Consider the following 26,801-nt stretch of genomic DNA (forward strand, 5'->3'; position numbering starts at 1 on the left):
AATACGTGAAATATAATCGGGTGGGATCGAACGTCTGGGAGTGATAAAACCACCTGGGGTAACACGTCCGGGAGTGATCTCCGTTGGGAGTGTCCATCTGCCACCGTTCATTTCCATGGAGACTGGTTGTTCGTAGTTTCACCTAGGGATGTTATAACTTGAGCTAACAGGTGTTCGAACTAACCGTATGTTTGGAAAGCCCAGTTGTGACTACACACCAAACTCATAACATAGCATATTGACCAGGCAAGCCTTTGATTCGATTTGGTCACCTAACTATACCTAGTGTAGAGCGACTGGCCACTGCATTGAAACGTAGGCTTCAATGGGTTCAAAGGGTTCTATTACGGTAATTACTCAGTGTGCGTGGCTGCACGAACTCAGCTGACACATCCAACACAGACTTCAAGCAGTTGATACAGGCTGCTATTTAGTGGTTGTGACGGCATTTGATTGCGTTTTTGTTTTCATCATATAACAAATTTGGCGTAACCTCTGGTAGGTACACAGAATACAGCAGTCGGATCACTTGTCTAGCTTACGTTGCTCCAGTGCAGGCAGCTGTGGAGTTACGTGCGAGTAGCTATGCAACCTGCTCCCACTGTCTGTCATTTTTTCATTCCTATCCGTGAATAGCTTGGAAAGCCAGATGCAGTCGAATATTGGGTTTATGTTTCCTTGACATTTATGTCTCTGTTCTGACTCAGACAATTTTCTTGTATAGAATTTGAGAGGCTTATTGTGGATCATGGAAAGTTATATTCTGTATTTTTTCCTAATGGCCGCAATTCGCCTTTGGCTAAGCCCCGCCCTCTTTAGTTACAGTTGCTAGGTCGGACAGATAAACTTTCAATGCTGAGATATCAACGTGATTTATGCAGTGACTGCAAATCGCAGCAGTTATTCACTCATAATAAATAAAAAACGCATTCATAGTATTGTGAATATAAGTATTTATTTTCTGAACGGTCATGCGATGCATCACAGCTGTTATGGGCTCTTCTATGGGTATTGATAGGCATTGTAACCAGCACCATGGTAAGCTGAGCTCGCATATCTTTTGAGCCCTGACTCAAACTTGCTAGACGAAAACGAAATCACACAACTTAATGGCTGTAGTCATCTTCAAAGCTACCACAGCAATGTGTAAAATTAACGTTTGGCGTTTATATCTTCAGTAGCTTAACAAAGTCACGTCCATCAGCTGCTAGTCAAAACACTCCTGCCGTGACCGATAGTTATCTTTGCTAGCGGTGTTTCTTCATTAATTAGGTCAGAAATCCAAAATCCTACTCTGAAACAGGTTTGTGGATTGCTTACAACCTTACTGAAAAGTGGCATGATCGGAGCACACAAAGTAGACCTATGTTTTTGATCCGTGTGCTTTCTAGTCGAGTGTGAGGCTGCCGAGACCCTTCAAGGCAGACTATCCAGCTGCTAGTAATATTAGTCCGGTTTTAGGTAAAGAGGAAAGTGATTACCACCTGTTACATCGCGGGGAAACTTGCACATTTGTCACAAATACCCCAGGCACAATTTCCAATCATATTTTAATAATAATACGACCGTATTTCGCTAACTACTTGAAAACATGCGATTTCAGCATTGAGTTCAATGGAGCGCTGTCAAAACTGTCCGAGGTTTGTCCGAGGTCGTCCTTTTGCTGCGCTGTGATTGGTCAAAAAGCACTTTAGGGCGGGCCTTAGCCAAAGGTGAATTCTCATCTTCAGAAGTTCCTGTTACAGACGGTCATGATGAGTAGAAGAAGGCAACATGATGAAGCAAAACTCCATCACCACTACGTTGGAGTCTTCCCATTCAGTCATCATCCAATTTGCTCCAAAGAATCAAACACAAGCAGGTATCTGTAATTTGAGTGCTCTGGATCTTCACCTTTTTCCTTGGTGCTCATCAGTGTAGGGGCTCTCAAACTTGGTCCAGGTAGACAGAGGCACTAAAGGTTGCAATTTATACGCCCTGAAGGCCATAAGGGCCGAAACGCGTAAGCATTGTAGCCAAATAAAAAAGTAAAAAAAAAATACAACCTTGAGTGCCTCAGCATCTGTCTAACTGGAACAAGTTGCTGCAAAGAATGTTGTCTTTCCTTATATGCTGTGTAGGTGAGAAGATGGATCTTGTTGTTCTAGCGCCTGATTTTTTGTTTTTCTTTTTTAAAGCAGGATTACACTAAATGGCAAAACGTGTAGGCCTACCTTGTTTCCTTTCCACTATCCAAACTCCCATCCTCCTTTGTGCTTGTGGCCCTGTAAAATATGATGTGGTATGCTGATAGATGGGCAATTAAACAACTCACAAAATATCAATTCAAATGTCATTTTCTGATTAGTTGTTGTGCATAGCAGGGAAACTTATTTTCTCCATGGATGCTAGGTTGTTGGGCCACAAGCCCAAGTAGAAGACATGAGTTTGGATAATGGAGTGGATACCTTGACTATGCCCCCTGAAAACACTCTTCTGTTGAGATGTCTATATTTGCTTTACAAGGCAATGTCACACACACACACACACGGTTTCAGGTGATACTTGACTTGATGTAATTATTATAACTATACAATACAATTCATGGCATTAGTATGAAATGGCTCTTGCAGTGTTTTAGGAAGGAACCCTTCATATCCTTTCCAATGACAATAACGAGGTTTGTCTTTGAAACTGGCTAACCCTCACCATCTTGACCAACTGAAAAATAAGAGGGACACTCTGTTCACACATTGTCTTTTGTACTTGCAGACGCTTCTTACAGATGGCTGTCCTCTAGAATGAAAATGCACACCAACCACCGGCAAACATCAAAAGCTAATCCAACCTTTGGTAAGATTTGAAAAGAATTCAGTTCAACTAATTCTGACATAACATTTTAATAGTGTTACTTCAATAATTCCAAAATGACATAGCATTCTAAACAATATTTTGCTTTTCCTGTAGGCTTTGTGTGGAAAGGTCTTCGGAAACCCTGTGACTGATGCAATGTTGGTGCCCTAGAAGACAAGTCAGCACAGTTCAGACGAGCCAGCCAGAGGAGGTCACCGCCAGCCTTGTATCGAGGTTCCAGCGTCCTTCATCGGGGAACTCGGCATGGATATGCAAGACGACACTCGAATCACTGATGGACAAATGCCTGAAACGGCTGGGAAAATAGAAAAGATGGTTACAGAGACTGTTATTGCTGTTCTTCTTTCAGTACAATATTTGCCTTCCATAAAATATTCACATGTTCCAATTTAATATTCTTGATGCTGTTGTAAATAAAATTTGCACACTGTCTTCACACTGTCTGCATAATTGAATTGGCCGCTTATGGTGATCTTGAACTCTGTACAAAAAGTTCCAGCATGCGTTGTGGCTCTCCTGCCTTCTCTCCAAGTTATAGTGATCTGATAAAGATAAGACATGGCGCAAGTTTGCTCTTATATGCACAGATGGTGTCAAATGAAAGTAATACGACCTGAGCTAGACAGCATAATGTTATCTCTTTCTGTGGGCATTGTCTCCGTTTCCACACTAGCATCTAACCTTATTACAAAAAAAGCAGTTTTCTGATACTGATAGCCAGGTTACTCTCAGGTAAACATGAGATGATGCAATTTTCACAATGGAAACTTAACTGGCAACTATGGATAAATATGATGTCAACAGAGCATGGACTATTTCACCATTGTATACAACAGTGTTTCCCAACCAGGGGTACGTGGAAAATGTGATACTAACAAATGTATGGAGTGCACTCACATTGGTATAGAGGATCATATAGAGCAGGGATGGGCAACTGGAGGCCCAGGGGCCACATGCGGCCCGCCTCCTTACTAAGTGCGGCCCATAGATAAGCCATACTTATAAATTATAATGAACAATCTGTTAAAATTACACTGTTGGCTGACAGAGAACACTCATTGCTTCCAAACTTTTTTGGCGGCCACTGAGCAACCAACTGCACCTTGAATCTGCAAGCTGCAGTCAGATCCGCAGTCATCTGGCCCTCCAATGTTCACAATGAAAAAATTGTGGCCCTCCTTCATGAGAGTTGCCCACCCCTGATATAGAGCATGAAGGAGGGGGTACTCATGATATGACTAAATTAATTAGGGGGTACACAGGGCAAAAAAGGTTGGGGATCACTGGAATACAAGACATAATGGATGCATTTTTAGAATGCCATGTAGGCTATTGGACAAAGGAAAGCTGGCTATTCTCCAGCACAGACAGTGCACAGGGTGCTGTTCAAATGCAGCCAAGTTGTATGTAGACACATTTTATGATCAGGCGATGGTGAGGAAGTGCATACATCATAACTAGAATAGAGTACCCCTTTGTCATGTAATACACCACCCTCCACAAACAGATTTGTGATGCATGATAAGCATTGCAGTGGTGAAACAGAACAATGTTGTAAACAAAGGTGTAAAAAGTCTACTATAACCTGACAACTACCCCCTCGTTCATTTATAACATTTTTACCACATTTGTGTTGCATCATAACATTACAAAGGGGAAGGACTTGCAATTGCATGCTAACCATCCACACTGAGAACGTTGCTGGGTTTAGAGACAGTTGCGATGCCAGTAACATGCATCACACACGCATCAAATGGGGTTGTTTGCTCATAAGTTAAAAAAAGAATATTGTAATTTATGATGGTGACTTGCCAGGTCATTGCGTGGTGAATGATTGCTGCTGTAATTACAAACTCACTAGCAAGCAACAGTGTTCAGAACTACCCATTCAACAAATTGAAATTGCAGACATAACATTTCAAACTCACCCTTCTGAGGCATCCTGCGCTGAAGCCCATGAGCAGGTAGGCAATAGTATGTTTCATCTTTGGGTCAAAACAAGCGAGAGTAAGTTCCATCAGGTGCTGGACGTGCCATTGCTAACTCTAGGTAACAGCTAACCTGCCGTACCACCACCACAACACAGCGTTAGCCCGCGGCTCCGCCCCTGCTCATAAACGACACTCCCCCTCCTACCCCCCTCCCCCTCCTGTTGCATATCATTACCAGATCGACGCACTGGGAGAGGAGACTTTTCACCAAAGAGGCCTAAATGGCGCATTTCAGCATTATTTTGATAAAAATTGCGGATATAGCATCCTGACACCCCCGCAAACCCATACAAAGCACCAAAGGACCATGTAAATTTCATGCCATGGGAACTTTAAAGGTATACTGTATCTGGTCAGTCTTACCGGATCATTGTTACATAAAGTCAAATTTTTCATCAAATCTAAGCAACATTTGACACCAGAAAAGATGCCCAGAAGTGTACTAATCAATTGACAACATGACAAATCAATTTGACTATCTTGTCCAAACTATGACACAATCACTGACAATTCAGATGACAGAGACACGTTAATTGACACAAAAACTTGCTTTTGAGAGGTTAACTAAGAATTTTGAGCAATTTGTTAAAACCGTATTTTGCAAATTGCGAGAGAGATTCGAGCAATGCTCCAAAGCAATTGAGATTAACCGTAAAACCAATCTACTTCTCTACTGTACATAGGCCTATGGGTAACACTTTATTTTAGGGATGCATCTATTAGCACTAATATACAGGGTGCGATTTGTCAGAAAACCAGAAGGGGGGATATGTTTCAGATTTTAAGCAATATCAATGGAATTACATTGAACTGTGATAAAATCATGTAGAAAAAGTAGCGATATTAAGACCAGAAGGGGGGACAATCCCTCCCATCCCTCCCTACAAATCGCACCCTGCTAATATATACAATGTTCCTGTATAAGTAACTTGTAAGGCATGTACAAAGCAAAATCAAACATTTGTTAGACATGTATTCGCAAATGTCTTGTTCATGCACAATAAGGGATTTATTACCAATTTAACCGTAGTAAGGACCTAGTAGGCCTTAGCGTTTGCTTAGTACATGCCTTACAAGTTACTTATGCAGGCATTAACATTGTATGTATTAGTGCTAATAGATGTATCCCTAAAATAAAGTGTTACCCATAGGCCTATACCAACATCTATTTTACCATCCCAAAGTCATGCCTACCCTGAAAGCCACAGCATCTGTGCTAACGACCGCAATGCTTTTGGCATAACCTCTATGAGGCTGACGTCAAGGCAAGGCACACACACTGTACTGCACCAGACTACATCTATACAAGGGTCCCTCTCTGTGGGCAGTGCACGAACCACAACAGCCAACGCTGTTACAAAAGCCTGAGGGGGAGGAGAGAGAGAGAGAGAGGGAGAGAAAGAGAGAGAGAGAGAGAGAGAGAGAGAGAGAGAGAGAGAATAGCAGGCAGAAAGAGAGCAATTGAGAGAAAGGAGCAGACACACATAGAGTAGCAGCAGTAACAGCAGCAGCAGCAGCGGGCCGAAGGCAGAGTGAGGGAAAGGAAGAGATCTATATAATGTGGAGCTTGACATAGTTAGCTGCACCGGTTTCAGAGGAAAGAGAGAAATACAATCAGACTCACATCAAGGGCACAAACTTACTAGCAAGAGAAGACTACAGCCGAGCAGATGCTAATTAACATGCGTTTGAATTATTGAATATGAATCAGCGCAACTGATGGAAAATTCCACCATATTCTTTCCCAAAGATACACACAGACAAGAAAAATGGATGAAGATACAAAAGACTTTAAATCAGTAAAGTAAATAGTACTCTGCTCCACTCTATAATACTCGACTGACAGTACGTACAATACACACATTGTTTTGTCCGTCCTTTCTGTTAGTTATACATGGATGAGGTTTAATGGTAGAATAGAATATAAGAATAGAATAGAATCATATAGAGTAGGATAGAACAGAATGGAATATAGTGTGCGGATCGATCTTGGTTGAAAATGCCCGGCCTGATTTTTTCAACCAGTCCAACCCTGTTGCTACCACATTTATATACTATATGAGGTTATGGGTGGGATGTTAACCCATTGTGTCCTGGAGCGACATATACGCTGCATTCAAGTTCTTGAGAGTAGAGCTGTTTTATTATAGATGTGGGTATGTTAGAGCTGAATGAACACTATACTAGTGCAAAATGAACATTCCAGATTTTAAATGTAACCTATTTCATGTTTGTATGTCCTTCGGAGGCTGAGATATTTAGGATTTAATAGGCAGAGGGCACCCTTTCCCAAAAAAGGGCTTAGGACAGAATGGGTTAACGAACATTCTATGAATGTACCGTACTCTGTTAGTTGGCATCCATTACATAAACATACAAGGATGCAAGCATAAGCATAATGATACAAGCATACAAATATGCATGGACACCAAGAGGATTTAATGATACATTTGTTTTAACGGTAGGTACCTGCTACGGTGAGCATCACGTGCAGCAATGTGACGGTGATGGCGTAGTCCCACACCCACTCCTCCACGATATAGGCGAACGCCACGCCCCCCAGAATATACGTCACCTCCATGGAGATGACACACACTGCAACAGGAGGGCGCGAGAAACACACACACACACACACACACACACACACACACACACACACACACACACACACACACACACACACACACACACACACACACGCTCAGTGTTCGGGCATTGGCTGAGGCAAAGATTTGAGGTGCGATGAATTAAATGAATTTTTAAAATAATTAAATTATTTTAAAAAAATAATATTGATATCGATGTACTACTCCTGTGATTATATTTACTTTTTGCTTTTTTAGACTAAATGAACATCAGATTAGTATACACCATGGGTCCCCAACATTTGGTCAGAGGGCTACCAAGGGCTACCCGAGGGCTACTGAGAGCTACCTGAGGGCTACTTTTGTTCAAAATCCTCTACTGATGTCTTGGCATCATTCCTAAATTGCACTAGATTGAATGATAATTTGCTTATAAGTTATAAGGAAATATTCTTTATAAGCTATAAAGAAATAATCCCATATTTAGATTAAGAAAAGCTTTAACTGTGACTTAAATCTTGTAGTCGTGAATGTTTATTAAGATCCTTGATGGGCACATCAGAAGCGCCCGCGGGCACCACGTTGGTGACGCCTGGTCTACACTGTCAGCAACATATACATGCAGTGTATGATATCCAAGGTGTGTGCTGTATGTGTAAATGTGTGATGGCTATTACAGTATGTTAAATAGCATTTTGTACCTAAGTATTTGGGGTCCTTCCATGATGGTTGTGTGATGTAATCGAATGGCGCCAGCATGCTGTCCACCTCATGGACCCTGTGAAGGGGAAACCAAACACATGCACGTGTCACACACACTCACTGCAAACAGGCATACTGTACATGGCAGGCCTTGAAATGAACTTTTTCACCCACCGGCCACTGTGGCTAGTTGTTTTCCCAAGTCACTAGCCATTCAGGTATTCCACTAGCCACAGATTTTATTTATTTTATTTTTTTTGTCTTCATCATGATAGTGTATGTCTAACCTCAGAAGATGAGGTGCTAAAGTAAGATGTGCGTATAGCTTTCTACATGGAAGTATATGGGGCTAATAGAAACTGAGTTACTGAGCTTTTTCTTGAACTTAAATACAAACAATTGATAAACCCAAGGGGCAAACAACAGAATATAGGCTATTATGATGCATACTGTATGCCATACCAAGGAATACAGTAAAATTGGCTAGTGACACTGAAATAATTACTAGCAAGAGCCAAGTTTTACCAGCTTTTGGTCATGGGTAAGTGGTTAGGGATAGACCAAAGGTTACTGGTTCGACTCCCGACCTGCCAGATTGGTGGGGGGGGGAGTAATTAACCAGTGCCCTACCCCATCCCTCTCTATGACTGAGGTACCCTGAGCATGGTAACCTTCCACCGCGCTGCTCCCTTGGGACACCATTGAGGGCTGCGCCCTTGCACGGGTGAGGCATAAATGCAATTTGGTTGTGTGCAGTGTTCACTTGTGTGATGTGGAGTGCTGTGTCATAATGACAATGGGAGTTGGAGATTCCCAGTTGGGTTTTTACTTTCATGACACACACACACACACACACACACACACACACACACACACACACACACACACACACACACACACACACACACACACACACACACACACACACACACACACACACACACTGCATACAAGGATGGCCATAGGCAGACAAGGTGGTCGCCGAGGGCGGCAAATATCTTAGACACCATGGTAACACCCGAACGTTAAGCATATTAAAAGATCCTTTTTGCTTTTTTGCACATTGGACTCTTGGACTGGTATCTTGTCTCTCCATGTTTTGATCTGATCTTTTATCCTCTAGTTTCACATTTGTCTCATTTTGTTTGTTTGTTTCTGTTGTTGTTTGTTGTTGTAACACTTTATTTTAGGGATACATCTATTAGCACTAATACATACAATGTTAATGCCCGCATAAGTAACTTGTAAGGCATGTACTAAGCAAACGCTAAGGCCTACTAGGTCCTTACTAAGGTTAAATTGGTAATAAATCCCTTATTGTGCATGAACAAGACATTTGCGAATACATGCCTAACAAATGTTTGATTTTGCTTAGTACATTCCTTACAAGTTACTTATACAGGAACATTGTATGTATTAGTGCTAATAGATGCATCCCTAAAATAAAGTGTTACCGGCCTATGTACAGTACAGAAGTAGATTGGTTTTATGGTTAATCTCAATTGCTTTGGAGCATTGCTCGAATCTCTCTCGCAATTTGCAAAATACGGTTTTAACAAATTGCTCAAAATTCTTAGTTAACCTCTCAAAACTTTGTGGATCGATCTTTTGCAGATCATTAAATGTATACATTGTATGTATTATTGCTAATAGATGTATCCTTAAAATAAAGTGTTGCCATTTTTTGTATTATGTGTATTGGTCCCAGTCTATGTGAAATGGTTGGGGTCCTTATGTCCTTGTGCTGTGTTGACCTGTGTCCCTGCCTTTACGTTCTTTTAATCATCTTGCGTCTGAGTGTTTTAATACCGGCTGCTACAACCTAATTTTCCCTTAGGGGACTAATTAAGAACTTGAACTTGAACTTGAACTTGAAAGATTAAACTACACTGACAATGGCTATTCGTGTTCATTCAGTATATAGACTTTACACTCTAAAGATTATGTAATCCCGAGACCAGTTATTGGTTAATTGAATAGTGAGGCTATGGCATAATCCTAGAACATATTTGGCCCATAGATTACACTGTGAAATTGTGTACATGGCCATAACTACCATTGAGGACACAGAGGTCATGTCCTTAGTTTTAAAAAAAAATCAGTAATGTTAAAATGTATCTATTGATAAAAATTGATATAGGATCAATAATGATAAATTCAGTCTCTGTACGCCACCCCCATTTATCCTCAAGGCAGTGATTAATGAAAACAAACTGAAGAGTTTGCGTATAGCCTTACTTGAACATAAACGGTAAGTGAGACACCCAGTTCTCTTGAACAGGAAGTACCCGTGAGTTGGCTCACCACAGCACACAGCAACACACACTAGGGCCTAGAGCAAGAAGCCGACGCGTCACACACACACACACACACACACACACACACACACAGAGGAAGTTCACTAATACTGTATGGAAAATGCTGTATGTCTGAGTCCGAAATATTGACTTGTGAACTACAAAGTGCACTATGTAGGAAACAAAACAACATGCCTCTTGCTCCACTGTAGGCGAGTGAACACTTCATGCACAATGCACACATTTGCTTCATACTCAATTCATGCAGCCTCGTGCTTAATTTGTAGGGTTATTCACAGTCTCTTTAGATGATACTTTCCGTAATGTTTTTTCTTCTTTCTCTTTCTTTTTCATAAAGTACGACGACAATTGTGTATGGTATTTTGTTATTCAAATCCTATTGCTAATGCTGTTGCTGCACCGACCTGGAGTGGACAGAACTGACAGAAATGTTATTCAAAGTACACAATAATGTATATTTACATAATATAATATAATATAATATAATATAATATAATATCATATCATATAATATAATATAATATAATATAATATAATATAATAATGGCATATGTTCCCCACCTGAGGATTCCGATGCAGAGGCTGACTGTGACATAGTAGAGGGCATAGAAAGTCACTACGCACATCAACAGATTCTGGACCACAACCTGCCGAAATCAGAAAACAAACACTCATTTACGGTGCTTCAGGGGGGGGGGGGGGGAGAATGGTAACATTTTGCACAATGCCTAAATATTACCAAAAATGTGTATGGAATATGTCTCAAACCCATCGACAATCTGATCCCACAATATGATCCCAAAAAAATTAGAGATTAGAGAGAGTAACAGTACATTGTATTCAATAGAACTATATTACACAGCAAATTGTGTTTGGCCACATTTGACATGTATAAATACTAACTTTCTTGTACAAAAACAGAAAGAGAAACACAAATAATACACACAGGCATGCATGCACACACACACACACACACACACACACACACACACACACACACACACACACACACACACACACACACACACACACACACACACACACACACACACACACACACACACACACACACACACACACAGAATACAGTGCTGAATAAAGTGCTTCCCATCCTCATCATCCTCCTCAAACACATGGCTCTGTACTGTACGGTCAAAGGGGATTCCAAAGCAACATGGCGGCCCACAGCACAGTAACAACGCACAGAAACAAGATACAGTAAAAGGGAAATAAAGAGAGAGAAGAGCTTGCTTTACCCAGGTGTCATTGAGCTTGGTGTTGAAGGGCAAGTGTTGGGCATGTCTCTTGATGAGCGTTACCGAGCAGCACCTGCAACAGTAATCCAAAATCATGAAGCTTCAGCCGTGGACCGGTCCTACTCTTTTATAGGCGCCGGTCAATGTTCTAGGCACACACACACGCATGCATGCACACACACACAAATAATGTACACACACTCACACACACAAACACACAGGTGACTGACAGGAGACCCAGTAGCCTACTAGAGGAGAGCCTATCTTAATGGGATTATCCCCAAGGCAAAAAAGCCTCTCGCAATCTGGGCAACCTTTAGGCCACACCCCTTTTACGCTTGGCCATCACACACACACACACACACACACCCTCCCTGACAGAGTAAAGGAGTGGTCAGTGACGCCACTGCCCGCTTTGGCTGGGCCCAGGACAAAGTCATCGCAAAGGCCCACTTGTAATACTTTCAAGGTCCACCAGTGGGCCACAGTTTGAAAATCACTGCTCTATAACAGTGGTTCTTAACCTTTTCTTCTTAAAGCACCCCTTTACCTATGCCCAAGACAAGCTGCGCACCCCCAACCCAAACTTCTACATGTGAAAATGCTATAAAAATTATATAGATTAAGTGATTAATTAACAATGATTTGAGACATTAATCAACATGGGGACCAAACCAGGTTTTAATTTGGTTTTAATTTGGCCCAATTATAATGTTCGCTGGCAGAATTTTGGTCACAACCTCAACACAAACAAAATTCCGTGCACCCACTGAAATCTCTGGTCCACCCCCAGGGGGTGCCCGCACCCCAGGTTAAGAACCACTGCTCTATAACATCTGCAATATGCAGATATTCAGGGCCTACACCATGGGGTCCATAGACATACGCACAAACATAGGCTACGTTTACATGATGTTTAATTCAAAATTAAATAGTTATGTTGAGTTAACATTGATCTGTCATTTAATTCCGAATTGTGAAGTGTTTACATGACGTTTTCAAAGCACAATTAAGCTTTATTCAGAATTAAGTTGAGTTAATTCTGAATTAAATGTCTCATGTAAACGTAGCCATTGTCTTTATACTGTATATACATAGCCTTATTTGTCCAGAACGGCTTACCAGTAGCCTACTCCAGCTAACAACGTACATGTACTGTACGTACAGTAGCATAACTCTCACTTAAATGGTAAATTAACTGCATTTTAATAGCGCCTTTCCATTTCTTCGAGCACTCAATGCGCTTTACATTATATGTCTACAGTCGAGCACTCTATGCGCTTTACATTATATGTCTAACAGTCTACTGTATGTCGAGTTTGTGTGTACATTACAAGTATTGGGTAGGGGATCCTTTCAGGTGACTTGCTCATGGGTCCGGCCAAACCTGCCAGCGGCCCTGCTGGCATATACAGCAGAGATGCAGCGGATCCGGTTCCGGTTCCGGTTCCGGCAGGATAATAGGGTTTTTCACAGGATCCGGGTCCGGCAGGATCTTAAGCAGTGGATCCGGTATCCGGCATGTTACCTAAAAATCAGGGTCTGGTGCATTTCTAGCCTAGGCTTTTCAGTCAGTCTTTCACAACCCCAATCACTGCATGGAGTAAAAGCCCTTTCGAGGCGGCCGTTGCAGGCAGTGTGGCAATTAGCCAATGAGTCTAAAAAATAGTTTGAGCCAACGTAATAAAAAGGGCCCACGTGTGCGAGTAGACTATATGTTTCAACCCGTATGTAGGATCCGGTATCCGGTTCCGGATCCGGCAGGATCTTAAGCAGTGGATCCGGTATCCGGCAGGATCCTAAAAATCAGGATCCGGTGCATCTCTATACAGCAAGGATGTCAAACGCAGGCTCGGGGGCCCACAAGGTCATTTCAAATGTGTATCACAGTTGGTCCACATGCAGCAGGAATGGGGAACCTTTTTCATTCAAGGGGGGGCCACTTCAAATTCCTTACTATGAACCCAAAACAGGATTTCCCCCTGCACTTTACGCCTATATTGAAGGCAGCCACCTTTAAAACAGACCCCACCTTCTCGAGGTCCCCTGGATATAACTTACTTGTATTGCAAATGTAATTTCTAAGATTCCTTTACAAAAATATGTAATATTTTGTGTGAAGCTGCATAACATTAAAGTTATGTGGGGGGGCCAAATACAACGGCCTCAAGGGCCGTAAATGGCCCTCGAGACATAGGTTCCCCACCCCTGACATACACCATTAATACAGTATATAGAAAATATGACTTGAAGATTTTGTACATCAAAAGAATTATTAACGGGCCCAGACTAATGTAACAGCACATAACAGCTCACATATGATAGTATAAGTACATAAGATGGGAATGTGTTATTTGCATAACTTTAAAGGTACACTGTGCAAGATTTTTAGTTGTTTATTTCCAGAATTCATGCTACTCATTCACTAATGTTACATTTTTCATGAATCCTTACCACCACTATCAAGTTCTAAGTATTCACTATGACTGGAAAAATCGCACTTTTCATACATGAAAAGGGGGATCCATGGTCTGCCATTTTGAATTTCCAGAAATAGCCATTTTTAGCTACAAAAAGACTGTACTTGGGCCATACTAGAAAATATTAGTTAATTACTTGAAAAGATCAAATTTGGCAATAGGCAGCCCAGTTTCAATGAACAGCATAGTTGCAGTACCTTTTTTGACCATTTCCTGCACAGTGTCCCTTTAAGTATTAAGCGTCTGTACTGTATGCACAATTTCAGTGCATTTTTATGAATAAATATTGAATTTGGCCTGCGACTTCATCACAGATTTGGATTTTGGCCCTACGGTGAATCTGAGTTTGACGCGGTGCCCCTGATAAACAGTATTGCACAGTACTGTACTGAAGGAGCCTCTGTATACAGCAGGGGTTCCCAACCTTTTTCAACTTGGGGCCCACTCGAAATTGTCAAAAATGTTTAGGGCCCACCTCGGACCCAATAAGAATAAAAAGTCAAATAAATCAAAAGAAACACACATCAAAATATGATTATTATTTTTGGAGAACGATTTCAGGGCCCACTTGGAATACCTTCAGGGCCCACCAGTGGGCCCCGGCCCATAGGTTGAGAATCACTGGTATACAGTATTGCACAGTACTGTAAGGAGGGAGCCTCTGGTATACAGTATTGCACAGTACTGTACTGAAGGAGCCTCTGATAGGCTATACAGTATTACACAGTACTGTAAGAAGGAGACTCTGGTATACAGTATTGCCAGAGAGAGTTTTCCTGGTGAACCAGAAGCTATGTACTGGTTCACCAGGATAAGAGAGTGTAGAGAGAGAGGTTCCATTGGCCCATAGTTTCAGGGTTCTATTATTACAAGGGGGGGGGGGGGATCCCCCTTTAGGCAGACCCAAGGACTGTTCTATTCAATGCTAGGAGTATTATGACACGCCCCCTTAGGCAGACCGGAACCTGGTCATGTTAGGTGCCCATAGCAACCTATTACATTGGCATATCTCTATATACTTAAAGAATCTCTGGTATTGCACAGTACTGTACGGAGGAAGCCTCTGATGTTGTCTTACGGTAGGGACACATAGACGCGAATTTGGCCAAGCGAAGCCAACTTCGCCATTCATTCCTATGAGAGAGGCGAAGGCAAGCAAAAGCAAGCGAACAAGAGCGAAGCGAAGCGAAATTATTAAAGAAAGTTTAATGTTATGCAAATGAGGAGCGAATTCGCCTGCCGCCTGCCCAATCAAATCAACAACATAACTGTTCCATTCCATTTGATTCGCTGTGACGACCTGATGACGGTTGAATTTCTCCTCTCTTCGCTTTGTTCGCTTCGCCTCCTATGTGTCCCCACTGCTATGCTTTCTTCACTGCACCATGACTGCTCCTGGCAAGGCCCAGCTAGAAACACCTTCTCTCTTTTTTTTGACAGGACGGCATGAAAGGTGGACAGGAAGCCAATTGGGAGAGAGACGGGGAGGGGTCCGGGCCGAGAATCGAACCCGGGTCAGCCGCATGGCAGGCGAGTGCCCTACCGGTTGGCCATGGCAGGGCCTAGAAACACCTTCTCATGGACTCTCAAGTCTCAGGGAGCAGGGACAAGGGTCTCACTATATTATATATTTATTACATTCCACATGGCAACCATGTCCCTTATAATGTACAGTATGTATGGTTTATGTATAATCTTGTATTGTTCATGGTTAGGGTGACCAGATTTTTGTAGTCTAAAACCGGGAGACTTTGCGTGACTGAAGGACAATATTTGGCGGGCGGGTCTGGGGGTCCTCCCCCAGGAAAATTTGAAATTTTTAGATGCAATTTCCTGCATTCTAAGCAATTTTAGAGGTCGGAATGACAAATTGCAACTGACTCCTTCAGACTTTCTATACAAGCGCTGGCTGCCATTAATTGTGGCAGGTAAACATGTAATATTGTCCATATATTTACCCTGATAGACATGGCGTAATGTAGTCGGTGGCCAAAACCGGAACATATTTGTGTCCCGAGAGAGTTTGCTCGGGACATGGGACACACAACTCCAAACCGGGACTGTCCCGGTCAAACCGGGACGTCTGGTCACCCTATTCATGGTAGCAGGCAACACATTTTCATTAAGACCTGTGGTTTGTTCTTATCCATCCCACAGTATAAGAGCACATTACATATTCGTCAATCACATGATCTTATAGCATGTAGTATTACACTACACTTAGCTGACACTTTTTTTTTAAAATCCTAAGTGACTTACAGTTATTTAAGGTACAGGGTAATGGTAACAGACCCAGGAGCAATGTGGGATTAGGTGCCTTGCTCAAGGGCACTTCAGCCATGGATGAAGGTGCTGGTAAGGATGGGATTTGAACCTGCAACCCTCTGATTTAAAGACCAGCGCTCTAACCATTGAGCCATGGCTCCCCCAACATGTTGTATGTGTATATTGTGTGATGTCACCCATGGCATACGACACTCCCTTACACTGTATGGTGGAGTATGTGCACAATCCTTATTCAGGCCCGTAGCCAGGGGGGGTTCGAGGGGTTCGGTCGAACCCCCCCTCCCATCCCGCACCCCCACTCGAACTCCCCAACTACGTTGCATCCCCACTGTGACTGGAAGGCCATTTCATCCCCCTCACTAAACTAAGCCTTTGAAATAAAATAGTAAAGGTGTGCCTGTTAAAGTAAGGAAATAAAAAATGGTTGTTGCTGTTGTCAGCCTTGAAACCAATGAATAAAATATGTCTAAATTCAAATATTTGAAGTGTGCTCGTGTATTTGGGGGACATTGGAGTAGGGAGCCAAATGAAGTCCACTTTCGGGGGGAAAAAGATCCCCCCTACCACAATGCTGGCTACGGGCCTGTTATTAGAAGTAGCCTAGGCATAGGCCAACTGGCCATGGTTGCATATGGATATTACATGATGTTGTTAACCATATTTATCATACCAATTTCTATTTAAAATTTAAACAATATGAGTAAGTTCCCTTTAAAGATAACCAGAAGGTTGGGGGGGGGGACACTATTTCACAAGTGGTTAATGTTGGGATACTGGTATAAAGAAGAGTTAGTCTCCACACTTTGCAGCCAAGATTTAACATTCCCAATTAAGATTTAAACAGCCACGTGCCACCCCCAGCAGATCTGCATAGGTTAGGGTAGTCTTGCTAATTTGCAACCCACTCAATGGTAGGTAAGTCAGCATTTTGAGAGGGTATGCCTATTAGCCTATTAAGGAATGATACAACCAAGAACCAAACTAGCAAAAGGTGAGGCTACTTTTTGTAATCATATGTTCGCACCATCACTGAATGAATCGCATGAGCTTGTCTCAATTTGATTGGATTCAATGTAACTATTTGTATAACTACAAATGATCACACAACCTCTGGTTATAATGGGGAGCAAGTGCGCAAAATAGAACTTTGAAATATGGGAGTAGGTTACCCTTGGTTCTTTGTTAGGAATTAAGTTACATGTAAGTAGCCTATCCTGTGCGTAATGCAGTCAATATGCTGCCTTTCAATATCACACAAATGTTATACACACAAGTGCGACCTTCTACACAAACCCAAAGACAAGGTCTAAACGCACCAAATGCAGTGAGCGCAGTAACATTGAGAACGACGCACATGAAATGCAGTTTGGGCCTGCTTGGGCCGTGATAGTTTGACAACAAGCGTAGCCTATTTAATACTTCATCATGTATTCCTCGTAAATGCACTATGTAATTCTGCTAGACATATAGGCTACCCGCACCATATGCTTACAGTATGCGCACATATCACGCCCTTTAGTTCCCATCTGTAAAAGAATACAGAGCCAGCAAAATACAGAGGCTACTGCCATTTTCTCGCCAAACAAACACTCATTCAAGGGCATGCATAGTCAGGCAGGACATTAAAATAGGTAGCAAGATTATGTGCGACATGGAAGTTGAACCATCTACGTTGATCGCGTTGTATTCTGCCGACAATGCTTATAAAAGAAAACACGGAACTAAGGAACTAAATGAAATCTTGCGCATTCACAACACATGTCCATTTACAAAAATCCTCGACGCGTCAATTAGCTCACATCACACTTTGTGCGTTCTGCAATGACAGTGTTGCTAACTGCTTCGACAATAATAGAGGTCGCGTGTCCCCAAGTTGACTGCTCGTTCACTGACTGCGCTCTTTAGTCTTATTGAACTATTTGTCATATTTCACTTCTAGCATGGACGCTAGATCTTATTTTTAGTAACAGATGGCATTCATGTCATTTTATTGAAGCAATGCTGTGGTAGCAATGCATGGAAGCCTAGTTACGTCTCTCGTGGTCTCTCTATGGATTGTTTACCTTCCCTAATAACCTGTAGTTTTATGTGTGAAATATTTTGTGAGTTTGCCCAGCCAAAACTTTCGTTAGTGGCATCATGTGTTCTCGTATGAAGCTAGGGCAACTACACTGCAAGCACTCGCACAGCTTCTCGCTCATGCGCACTGACTGCAGCCTGAGCAATTTGTCAGTACTCGTGGGAGAATTTGGGTAAGAAACACACAAATTAAAACAATTGTACCATAGAGTAAATCTATTTAGCCCGCAAATAGTGCGTTATTATAAACCGCGACGCGCAGTGCTTTACTTTCGGTAGAGGTTTATTGCGACAGAATTAGACTAAAACTTAGCAATAAAGTACAAAACGACTGGACGTGTCATCAATAATTTCAGCCAGGAAGAGGTTGAATGTGATAGTGCATGAAAAGAATTACCCCTTTCAGCGACTGTAAAAGTAGCGTCGAAAATTACAACAAGCGATAGTAAAACGTTGCGCTATATATTTATTGTGTCTTGCAGACGCGTTCCAAATGATGTTTGTACTCTTTCAAGAATAACCCAAGCTTTAGTGCATTCCCTCGTATGCCCGAAGCGGCAGGAACTGGGCGCTAGTCAAACGAGCTAGACGAAAATATATCTGTCACCATTTTCTTCCATAGAGATTTTCTGATAGTAAAATTATTATTTTTTTGCCATTCCAGCCAATCTGTAGGCCTATGGGTGAGAATTATATAGAGTATATTCCAGCTCCGCCATTTTGGGAAACTGCCTTAAACACACATTAAATAGTAGGAGACCAAAGAAAAGTGTAAATATCTGATACACTGCGTTATTCGCGGATTGCTGGGGGATGCCTGCTAGTCCTCGAAGCACACCTAGTTTTTCTAATACAAAGAAAACTGCACAGGTTTTGGTCATTTTTAACCATTTCGTCCCACTCGTTATTAAAAAGTATTTGGGGTATAGAGCTCTAAATAAATATTAATACCAGGCGAAACAAAGAAAGCGAACCAACTGGAAATACAAATCCATGTTGGCATACCATCCCCACATGTCAAAACGGCTGGTAATACATTGCATCACACACATTGCATTATAATAATGGCAAACTATTTATGCTGCCTGGCAATTGATTTTCACGGCGAAGCATAGCGATCACGTTGGATGTCAGGTAGTTTTTGGAGAGAGATAACTATCCTTGTCCAAATGAACTTAGTTTCAGATACCTATTTGATGAATAGGTTATCTACGATTTACACTGTAAATGTTACTGCCCAGATGCCTGCACTTAGCCTAATTTCATGGAATGACAAGCAAATAACACGCGTAATACGCGATCATAAATTGATACAACATATAAGCATGCCAAGGAAAGCGTTCGTCGATAAATTCGGGGCCGGATTAGTATTTATTTAGTGGAAATCTGTTCAAAATACGGGCGAACGGCTCGTCTCCATTTTTTTGCTTAGTGATTTCATTGTTGAATAGGGTCTTGAAAGTTTCCAGCGCAGTCGTTGAAATGTAGGCAATAGAGACCTCTAGAGGTGTAAAGGGCGCATGGCGAGTTATTCCGTGGCACACAGTGGCGAGTAGGCCTCACCTCACGCGCACACATGCAGAAGTCTGTTTCTGCTCATGACCGAATGTGGTGGCATGACTGCAAAGTCCATTGTTTGTTGCAGACGGTTCACAAATCTGGTGTAAGCTGTTTGCACAAAAAACAGCCTTTCATCCGTATAAAAATCAGGAAAAAGGTCACTCCATTCATTCTAATGAAAGGATGTTTTAACACAAAACATTTGTCTTGCAGATTTAATCTCATTTAATTTTCAGGATGTTCAATATTAAATATAACGTGTTTAAAATGTTGCATGTTAGTTAACAATGAAGTTTATAAATACAATTCACGAAACAATAATAATAAAACATATGCTGTGGTTGTAGATACCTGTGTCGTGGCCATGGAGGAGGCAGCCCCAAATACGACCGCTCCAGACTTTGACGTTTACGGAGCGATGGATTGGAAAGACGGAGTGGGAACGCTGCCTGGCAGTGAGCTCAAGGTTTGTGATACCGCCTTACCCCCGCCAAAACATCTAGCTGATATGATTTGACCTCACTGGTGCTGACAAAGGCACTGGGAGAGAAATGTCAGAGCCATATAATAAGAGAGTTACGTCACTCCCATAGACTTCTACAGTCCAATCTTTGCACAGCAATGGCGGCTCTCATGGAGCCTCACAGAGCGTTTTACATGTAAATCGCCATTGACTTTAGTTCCAATAGAAGTAGTTACTTAGTTCCAGGAGGTGACTGTAAAACACAGAAAATGTGGTAAAGGTATATGTAATTCATTTGTACAGTATATCACGAAAGTGAATACACCCCTCACAGTTTTGCAGATTTTTGAGTATATCTTTTCACAGGAAAGCATTACAGAAATTTCACTTTGACACAATGATTAGTGACCTTTTAACAACATCTGTAACCGCTTAAATTTCTTGTTCACTCAGAAAAAACTAAATACAGCCATTAATGTTTGAACATGTACTCACAAAAGTGAGTACACCTCAGATTAAAATCCGTCAGAGAAGGGGCCGTGTTGGCTCGAATCGTCTCGAAATGAAAAGGGATGACAAGGGAGGTCATCAGTGTGCGTTTCAACCTTTCTTTGCATTGAACTTTTACATTTTGAGTCTGAATCTGGCTTAAATAGATTGGTGTGAGATTTGAATGCAATCCTATGGAGAATATCATGATCTGCTTCAGTAGTCACAGTGCATGTTGACATGCATGTTTCTTTTAGGTGTATTTCAGATTGCCAATGTTGACAGCATTCATGCATCCCCAAACCATGTCAGTCCCACTACCATGCTTGGCTTATGAGAGGATACACCTTTTTTGTAAAACTCACTTGTTTACCACCACACGTGCTTGACACCATCTAAAGCAAATTTGTTTATCTTGGTCTCAAGAGAGATGAACAGACCAAGGATATGGATCACTGGAACCATGTTGTGTGGTCTGAAGAGACCAAGATAAACAAATTTGCTTTAGATGGTGTCAAGCATGTGTGGTGGTAAACAAGTGAGTTTTACAAAAAAGGTGTATCCTCTCATAAGCCAAGCATGGTAGTGGGACTGACATGGTTTGGGATGCATGAATGCTGTCAACATTGGCAATCTGAAATACACCTAAAAGAAACATGCATGTCAACATGCACTGTGACTACAGAAGCAGATCATGATATTCTCCATAGGATTGCATTCAAATCTCACACCAATCTATTTAAGCCAGATGCAGACTCAAAATGTAAAAGTTCAATGCAAAGAAAGGTTGAAACGCACACTGATGACCTCCCTTGTCATCCCTTTTCATTTCGTTTCATTTCGAGACGATTCGAGCCAACATAGCCCCTTCTCTACCGGATTTTAATCTGGGGTGTACTCACTTTTGTGAGTATATGTTCAAACATTAATGGCTGTATTTTGTTTTTTTCTGAGTGAACAAGAAATTTAAGCGGTTAAATATGTTGTTAAAAGGTCACTAATCATTGTGTCAAAATTACATTTCTGTAATGCTTTCCTATGAAAAGATATACTCAAAACTCTGCAAAACTGTGAGGGGTGTATTCACTTTCGTGATATACTGTAGTTCATCTTTGTTTGGTATGTAATGGTTCTGTGTTAGTCTCCAGCGAACAGAAAGTTGCTGTTGATTAGATGTTGCTGTTTCTTTTAATGTTTTCGTTGCATACAGGGACTAAATTTAGTATTAATTTAAAGAAAGGTGGGAGCGTGGAGAAAACGTGTCTACCCCATGCTCGCGCAGCCGGAAGTCCCAGAAAGTTGCTGTTTAGAAATATTTTAATCTACGTGAATCACATCACCAACCGACTTCCTGGTCCCCGGGTTGACACAACTCTCTTATTAGACGGCTCTGAGAAATGTGTTGTAACGTCACCGCAGACTTGCAGAGACGAACTGTGATGTGTCATTATTAAGGATTGTTAATTCAACATCAAAATGATGGAGCCAAGAACTTTGTGGTCAGAATCTAAATTTACGTTGCCCACAAACTCCTCAAACACCACAACATTGGGCGTGTGTTGTGGATGATGTTGTATTCTGTACATATCTGTGCACTGCACATGCACATTATGACCTTGTAAAAGCATCCTGGATAGAAAATGTGTCCACAACGCTGTTTATGGGAGTGGTGTCTGCCCCGTAATCATGCCACATGGTGTCAAGTCATGGCGGGAACTGCTCCAAAAAGCTTTGGAACCAGCTTCCAGATGACGTAAAAAATGCACCCACTATTGATATCTTTAAATCTAGACTCAAGACAAAGCTGTTCTCAGATGCTTTCCCCTAGCTCAAATTCTTATTATTATTTTTTTTATGTTTATTATTATTATCATTTATGAGCTTGGGGGGGGGCTGGTGCGAGTAATTAACCAGTGCTATCCCTCATCCTCCTCCATGACTGAGGTACTCTGAGCATGGTACTGTCCCGCCGCACTGCTCCTTTGGGCCGCCATTTAGTGCTGCCCCCTCGCACGGGTGAGGCATAAATGCAATTTCGTTGTGCACAGTGTTCACTTGTGTGCTGTGGAGTGCTGTGTCACAATGACAATGGGAGTTGGAGATTCCCAATGGGACTTTTTTTTTTACTCGCTGTGTCGAGCAAAGCAGTGTCTCTTTTGTCATTGGAAGTCACGTTAGACGCTTCTTCCCATGTTGGTTGTCGAATTGGTTGCCTCTCTAAGACCAAGCAGATCTTGTCACGGTCTGTGAAATAAATGTGTGGTTGCAAACGTGGCTATTGTAGCACTTAAACTTTCCGCCACTCCCCAGCTATCCCACCAATCCCGGGGTACAAGTCAGACCCCATACATGCAGAGTAGGAGACAGGAAGAGACGTATAGGCAAGAGAACACATGTGCAACGCAGACAAACTAGCAGAATGTGGCATGGAACGTTAGTAAACCTGCCTCCTGAAGCCTCAATACAGTGTGGTAGCATTGGGCTATTGGACCGGCCCTTTAGCTCAGCGGTCTCGTAGGCCTACTGTGCCTCCCATTCCCGAACTGATGTAGTTGACGAAGTGTTCGCGGCCCCGAGGGGGACCAACCGCCATCACACCTCCATCACACCCACCCAAGCACATTACACTAGGTAAAGTGACTCCTATGCCTTAAAGGGACACTGTGTGAGATTTTTAGTTGTTTATTTCCAGAATTCATGCTGCCCATTTACTAATGTTACCTTTTTCATGAATACTTACCACCACATAAAATTCTAAGTATTCATTATGACTGAAAAAATTGCACTTTTCATACATGAAAAGGGGAATCTTCTCCATGGTCCGCCATTTTAAATTTCCAAAAATAGTCATTTTTAGCTGCAAAAATGACTCTACTTGGACAATACTAGAACATATTTGTGTCCCTTTAAAGTATGCTGAGCTACCACGCTACCCTGCAGTGACGGTACAAAGCAGGAGATTCAAGACTCAGTATTGTTTTTATTGGTTCTGAGGGGAATTCATCTGGGACATTCACATAGCTGCCACATACAGTACATAGTACATAGAATTATGAGGCTGCTTACTTAAAAGGTACTGTTAAAGGGACACTGTGCAGGAAATGGTCAAAAAAGGTACTGCAACTATGCTGCTCATTGAAACTGGGCCGCCTATTGCCAAATTTGATATTTACATGAAAGTTTACTAAGTAATAAACAAATATTTTCTAGTATGGTCCAAGTACAGTCATTTTTGCAGCTAAAAATGGCTATTTTTGGAAATTCAAAATGGCGGACCATGGAGAAGATCCCCCTTTTCATGTATGAAAAATGTATTTTTTCCAGTCATAATGAATACTTAGAATTTGATGGTGGTGATAAGTATTCATGAAAAAGGCAACATTATTGAATGGGTAGCATGAATTCTGGAAATAAACAATTAAAAATCTCACACAGTGTCCCTTTAACAACATGAGAAATGTGAGCAAACTACTGGGTAAATCTGTGAGATGCCAGTTATGCATGTTCGTCCAGTAGGTGTCACCTGACACTGTGCCTGTATTTGAAGTCGCTTGCAATTACAACTCGATACATGCCCAGAGCGTCAGTGCTAAACACTCTTTCTATACTGCCCTACAATATCAGAACGCAGTATCTTGAAAATGGTCGAAAATTGGTTTAGACCGGAAATTGGCTTTAAAATACCTTCTTTTTATTGTGTTAAAATTTGTTGGTCCAGCTTGGTCCCGTTTCGGACAAAAGAAATGATAAAAACTGATTATACTGCGCTTTTTGGTTTTAGGAGGTTACGTCGTACTAGCCAAGAACGCAGTAAGGGGTAAGCGTACCCATTAAGCCCACCAAAATCTAAATTTCTTTATTTTTCAATCATCTTCACACAATTTTTTTGTGAAATGATTTCTTAAATAGTAAGATTTACCTCTCTTCTCAATGTTTATCACTGAGTTGATGAATATTTCAAAGTACAATATGAAGATTTTTTACGAGAAAAGTGAAAAGTCTGAATGGGCTTAAATGGTACCTTTGGTACCATTTAAGCCCACTTGTGTTCCAAATAAGCTCATATAGTTATTTCTCTATCAAAATACCTGGTGAGGTGTGTGAGTTGAGTTTAAACAGTGTAGCCTACATAAATGGTTTCAGACCAAAATATTCTTCCAAAATGTAAGATTTGCTCAAAAAATAATGCATAAAACCTAATTAAATATTACAGCATCTCTTACTTCATATACTTCATAAAATTCTTCATCCAAACAGAGAAATTTATTTTTTCTTATTGATTATTGTTAGTTCATTACATTACGCCTTTTTGACCTACAACTTGAGATTGTACAGCACTTTTTATGTCCCTCAAAGGCATTTTTCATTAGCATGCATGCCAACTTGCATGCATTTCAATGGGGTGTACCATTTAAGCCCACCTAGTACCCAATTAAGCCCGCCTATACAAAAAGCTATTTTATGGAAATTATCAACTCCACAAAACATTTAATGATGCATTTCTTTAAAGATCAATGCCAAATAAACTGGAATATGCTTAGGATTCACACCTAACCACCTTAAGTGTTACGGTAGAGTAAGATAAAGATGGTGTGTGGTTGTATCAAGACAATATCGGCGTTTGCTCGCTCATAAAACACATCTTTCCATTTGAAGGGAAATGCTATAATTTAGTGAAACACTGCATGTATATATATAAAAATCATTACATTTACCTCTTAGTTCACTAAATATGAAAGTATTTTCAAAATATTTGACTTAAACTAGCTGAAATTCTATGATTTCTGACATGTCCCAAAACAGCAAAGTTTTGAGGCAACTTCTTGTCAGTAGTCCTGAGACTGGATTCACTTGGACGGGGATAACTCGACGATAAAAAATGTGATTTGTTTGCAATAAAAAACATTTTGTCAGTTACTAAACCCTTTAATTGGATATGGTGATGAACAACAAAATTCACCTTTTCCCTTTCTTTAAATTGACCTCAAAGTTGAAAGTGGGCTTAAAGGGTACATGGGCTTAATGGGTACGCTTACCTAACACGCATTATACTGCACTTCTCCATTGACACCGTGGTTTTGGTGTAGACAGTAATACCACAACAGAACGCAGTATAATGATTTTTCAGCTAAAAAGTAATGAGAATGTTGGGTTTTTTTTTGGTTTTTTCTTGTGTGCATAAATTTCCACCATAAAAAAGTGTTAAATGGAAGTGTCATCACTACTTTACCTCCAACACAGTTGCGTGGCCAGAAAGGAAACTTTAAAGCCTTTTTTCTCAGTTTGCCATTTTGAATTATACTGCGTTCTGAAATTGTAGGGCAGTACTGATGTCAGTGTACTGGGGTTGCAGACTTTTTAGTTAGTTTGTTTGACTATCCGTTATCTTCCCCACACCGCGCTCCTCCTTCTTATTGGTGCGTCTCTGAAGTAATCAAACAAGTAGCTAATAGCTGGCACTCAGTTTCTTCTATTTCCCTTTTCTTTTCTTTTTATTCATTCTTTCATTCAGGGTCAGACAGACGTTTTCAGCTACAAGAGCCTTCATCAGTGTAACCTGTTGAAGTGTGCACACAAGTGTGTACAAATGTGTAGCCGAAACATCTGTCTTGACCTTGCGATGAATTAATAAAAAGAAAAACAAAATAACATAAAGCAGAAATTTAGTGTGATCCATATTCAGTGATGCAATACTCCTGCTGCTTTCTGAAACTGGTAAAGCATCATGATTGCATAACA

At 41.2% G+C, this 26,801-nt stretch overlaps 2 protein-coding genes and 1 long non-coding RNA gene across 3 annotated transcripts in view; 2 read left to right on the plus strand and 1 right to left on the minus strand.

Annotated features, from left to right (window-relative positions):
* Nucleotides 1–3,050, plus strand: part of LOC134468685 (uncharacterized) — a 4,181-nt gene extending 1,131 nt beyond the window's left edge. Inside the window, exons 2-4 of the long non-coding RNA XR_010038888.1 lie at nucleotides 1,731–1,861; nucleotides 2,752–2,832; nucleotides 2,947–3,050. This is a non-coding gene — a long non-coding RNA (uncharacterized LOC134468685). The remainder of the gene's footprint in view (nucleotides 1–1,730; nucleotides 1,862–2,751; nucleotides 2,833–2,946) is intronic.
* Nucleotides 1–11,801, minus strand: part of tmem244 (transmembrane protein 244) — a 21,871-nt gene extending 10,070 nt beyond the window's left edge. Inside the window, exons 1-4 of the mRNA XM_063222574.1 lie at nucleotides 11,706–11,801; nucleotides 11,011–11,096; nucleotides 8,131–8,207; nucleotides 7,314–7,439 (exon numbers count right to left, since the gene is read on the minus strand). Of these exons, the coding sequence (XP_063078644.1) occupies nucleotides 7,314–7,439; nucleotides 8,131–8,207; nucleotides 11,011–11,096; nucleotides 11,706–11,801 (385 nt within the window). The remainder of the gene's footprint in view (nucleotides 1–7,313; nucleotides 7,440–8,130; nucleotides 8,208–11,010; nucleotides 11,097–11,705) is intronic.
* A 6,870-nt stretch (nucleotides 11,802–18,671) lies between these two features.
* The window catches only part of l3mbtl3 (L3MBTL histone methyl-lysine binding protein 3), a 126,193-nt gene continuing 118,063 nt past the window's right edge, over nucleotides 18,672–26,801 (plus strand). The window contains exons 1-2 of the mRNA XM_063223743.1: nucleotides 18,672–18,723; nucleotides 20,458–20,576. Coding sequence (XP_063079813.1) covers nucleotides 20,475–20,576 — 102 coding nt within the window. The 5' untranslated portion in view covers nucleotides 18,672–18,723; nucleotides 20,458–20,474. The remainder of the gene's footprint in view (nucleotides 18,724–20,457; nucleotides 20,577–26,801) is intronic.

Source organism: Engraulis encrasicolus, chromosome 18, assembly GCF_034702125.1.
Source record: "Engraulis encrasicolus isolate BLACKSEA-1 chromosome 18, IST_EnEncr_1.0, whole genome shotgun sequence".
NCBI classification, from domain to species: Eukaryota; Metazoa; Chordata; class Actinopteri; order Clupeiformes; family Engraulidae; genus Engraulis; species Engraulis encrasicolus.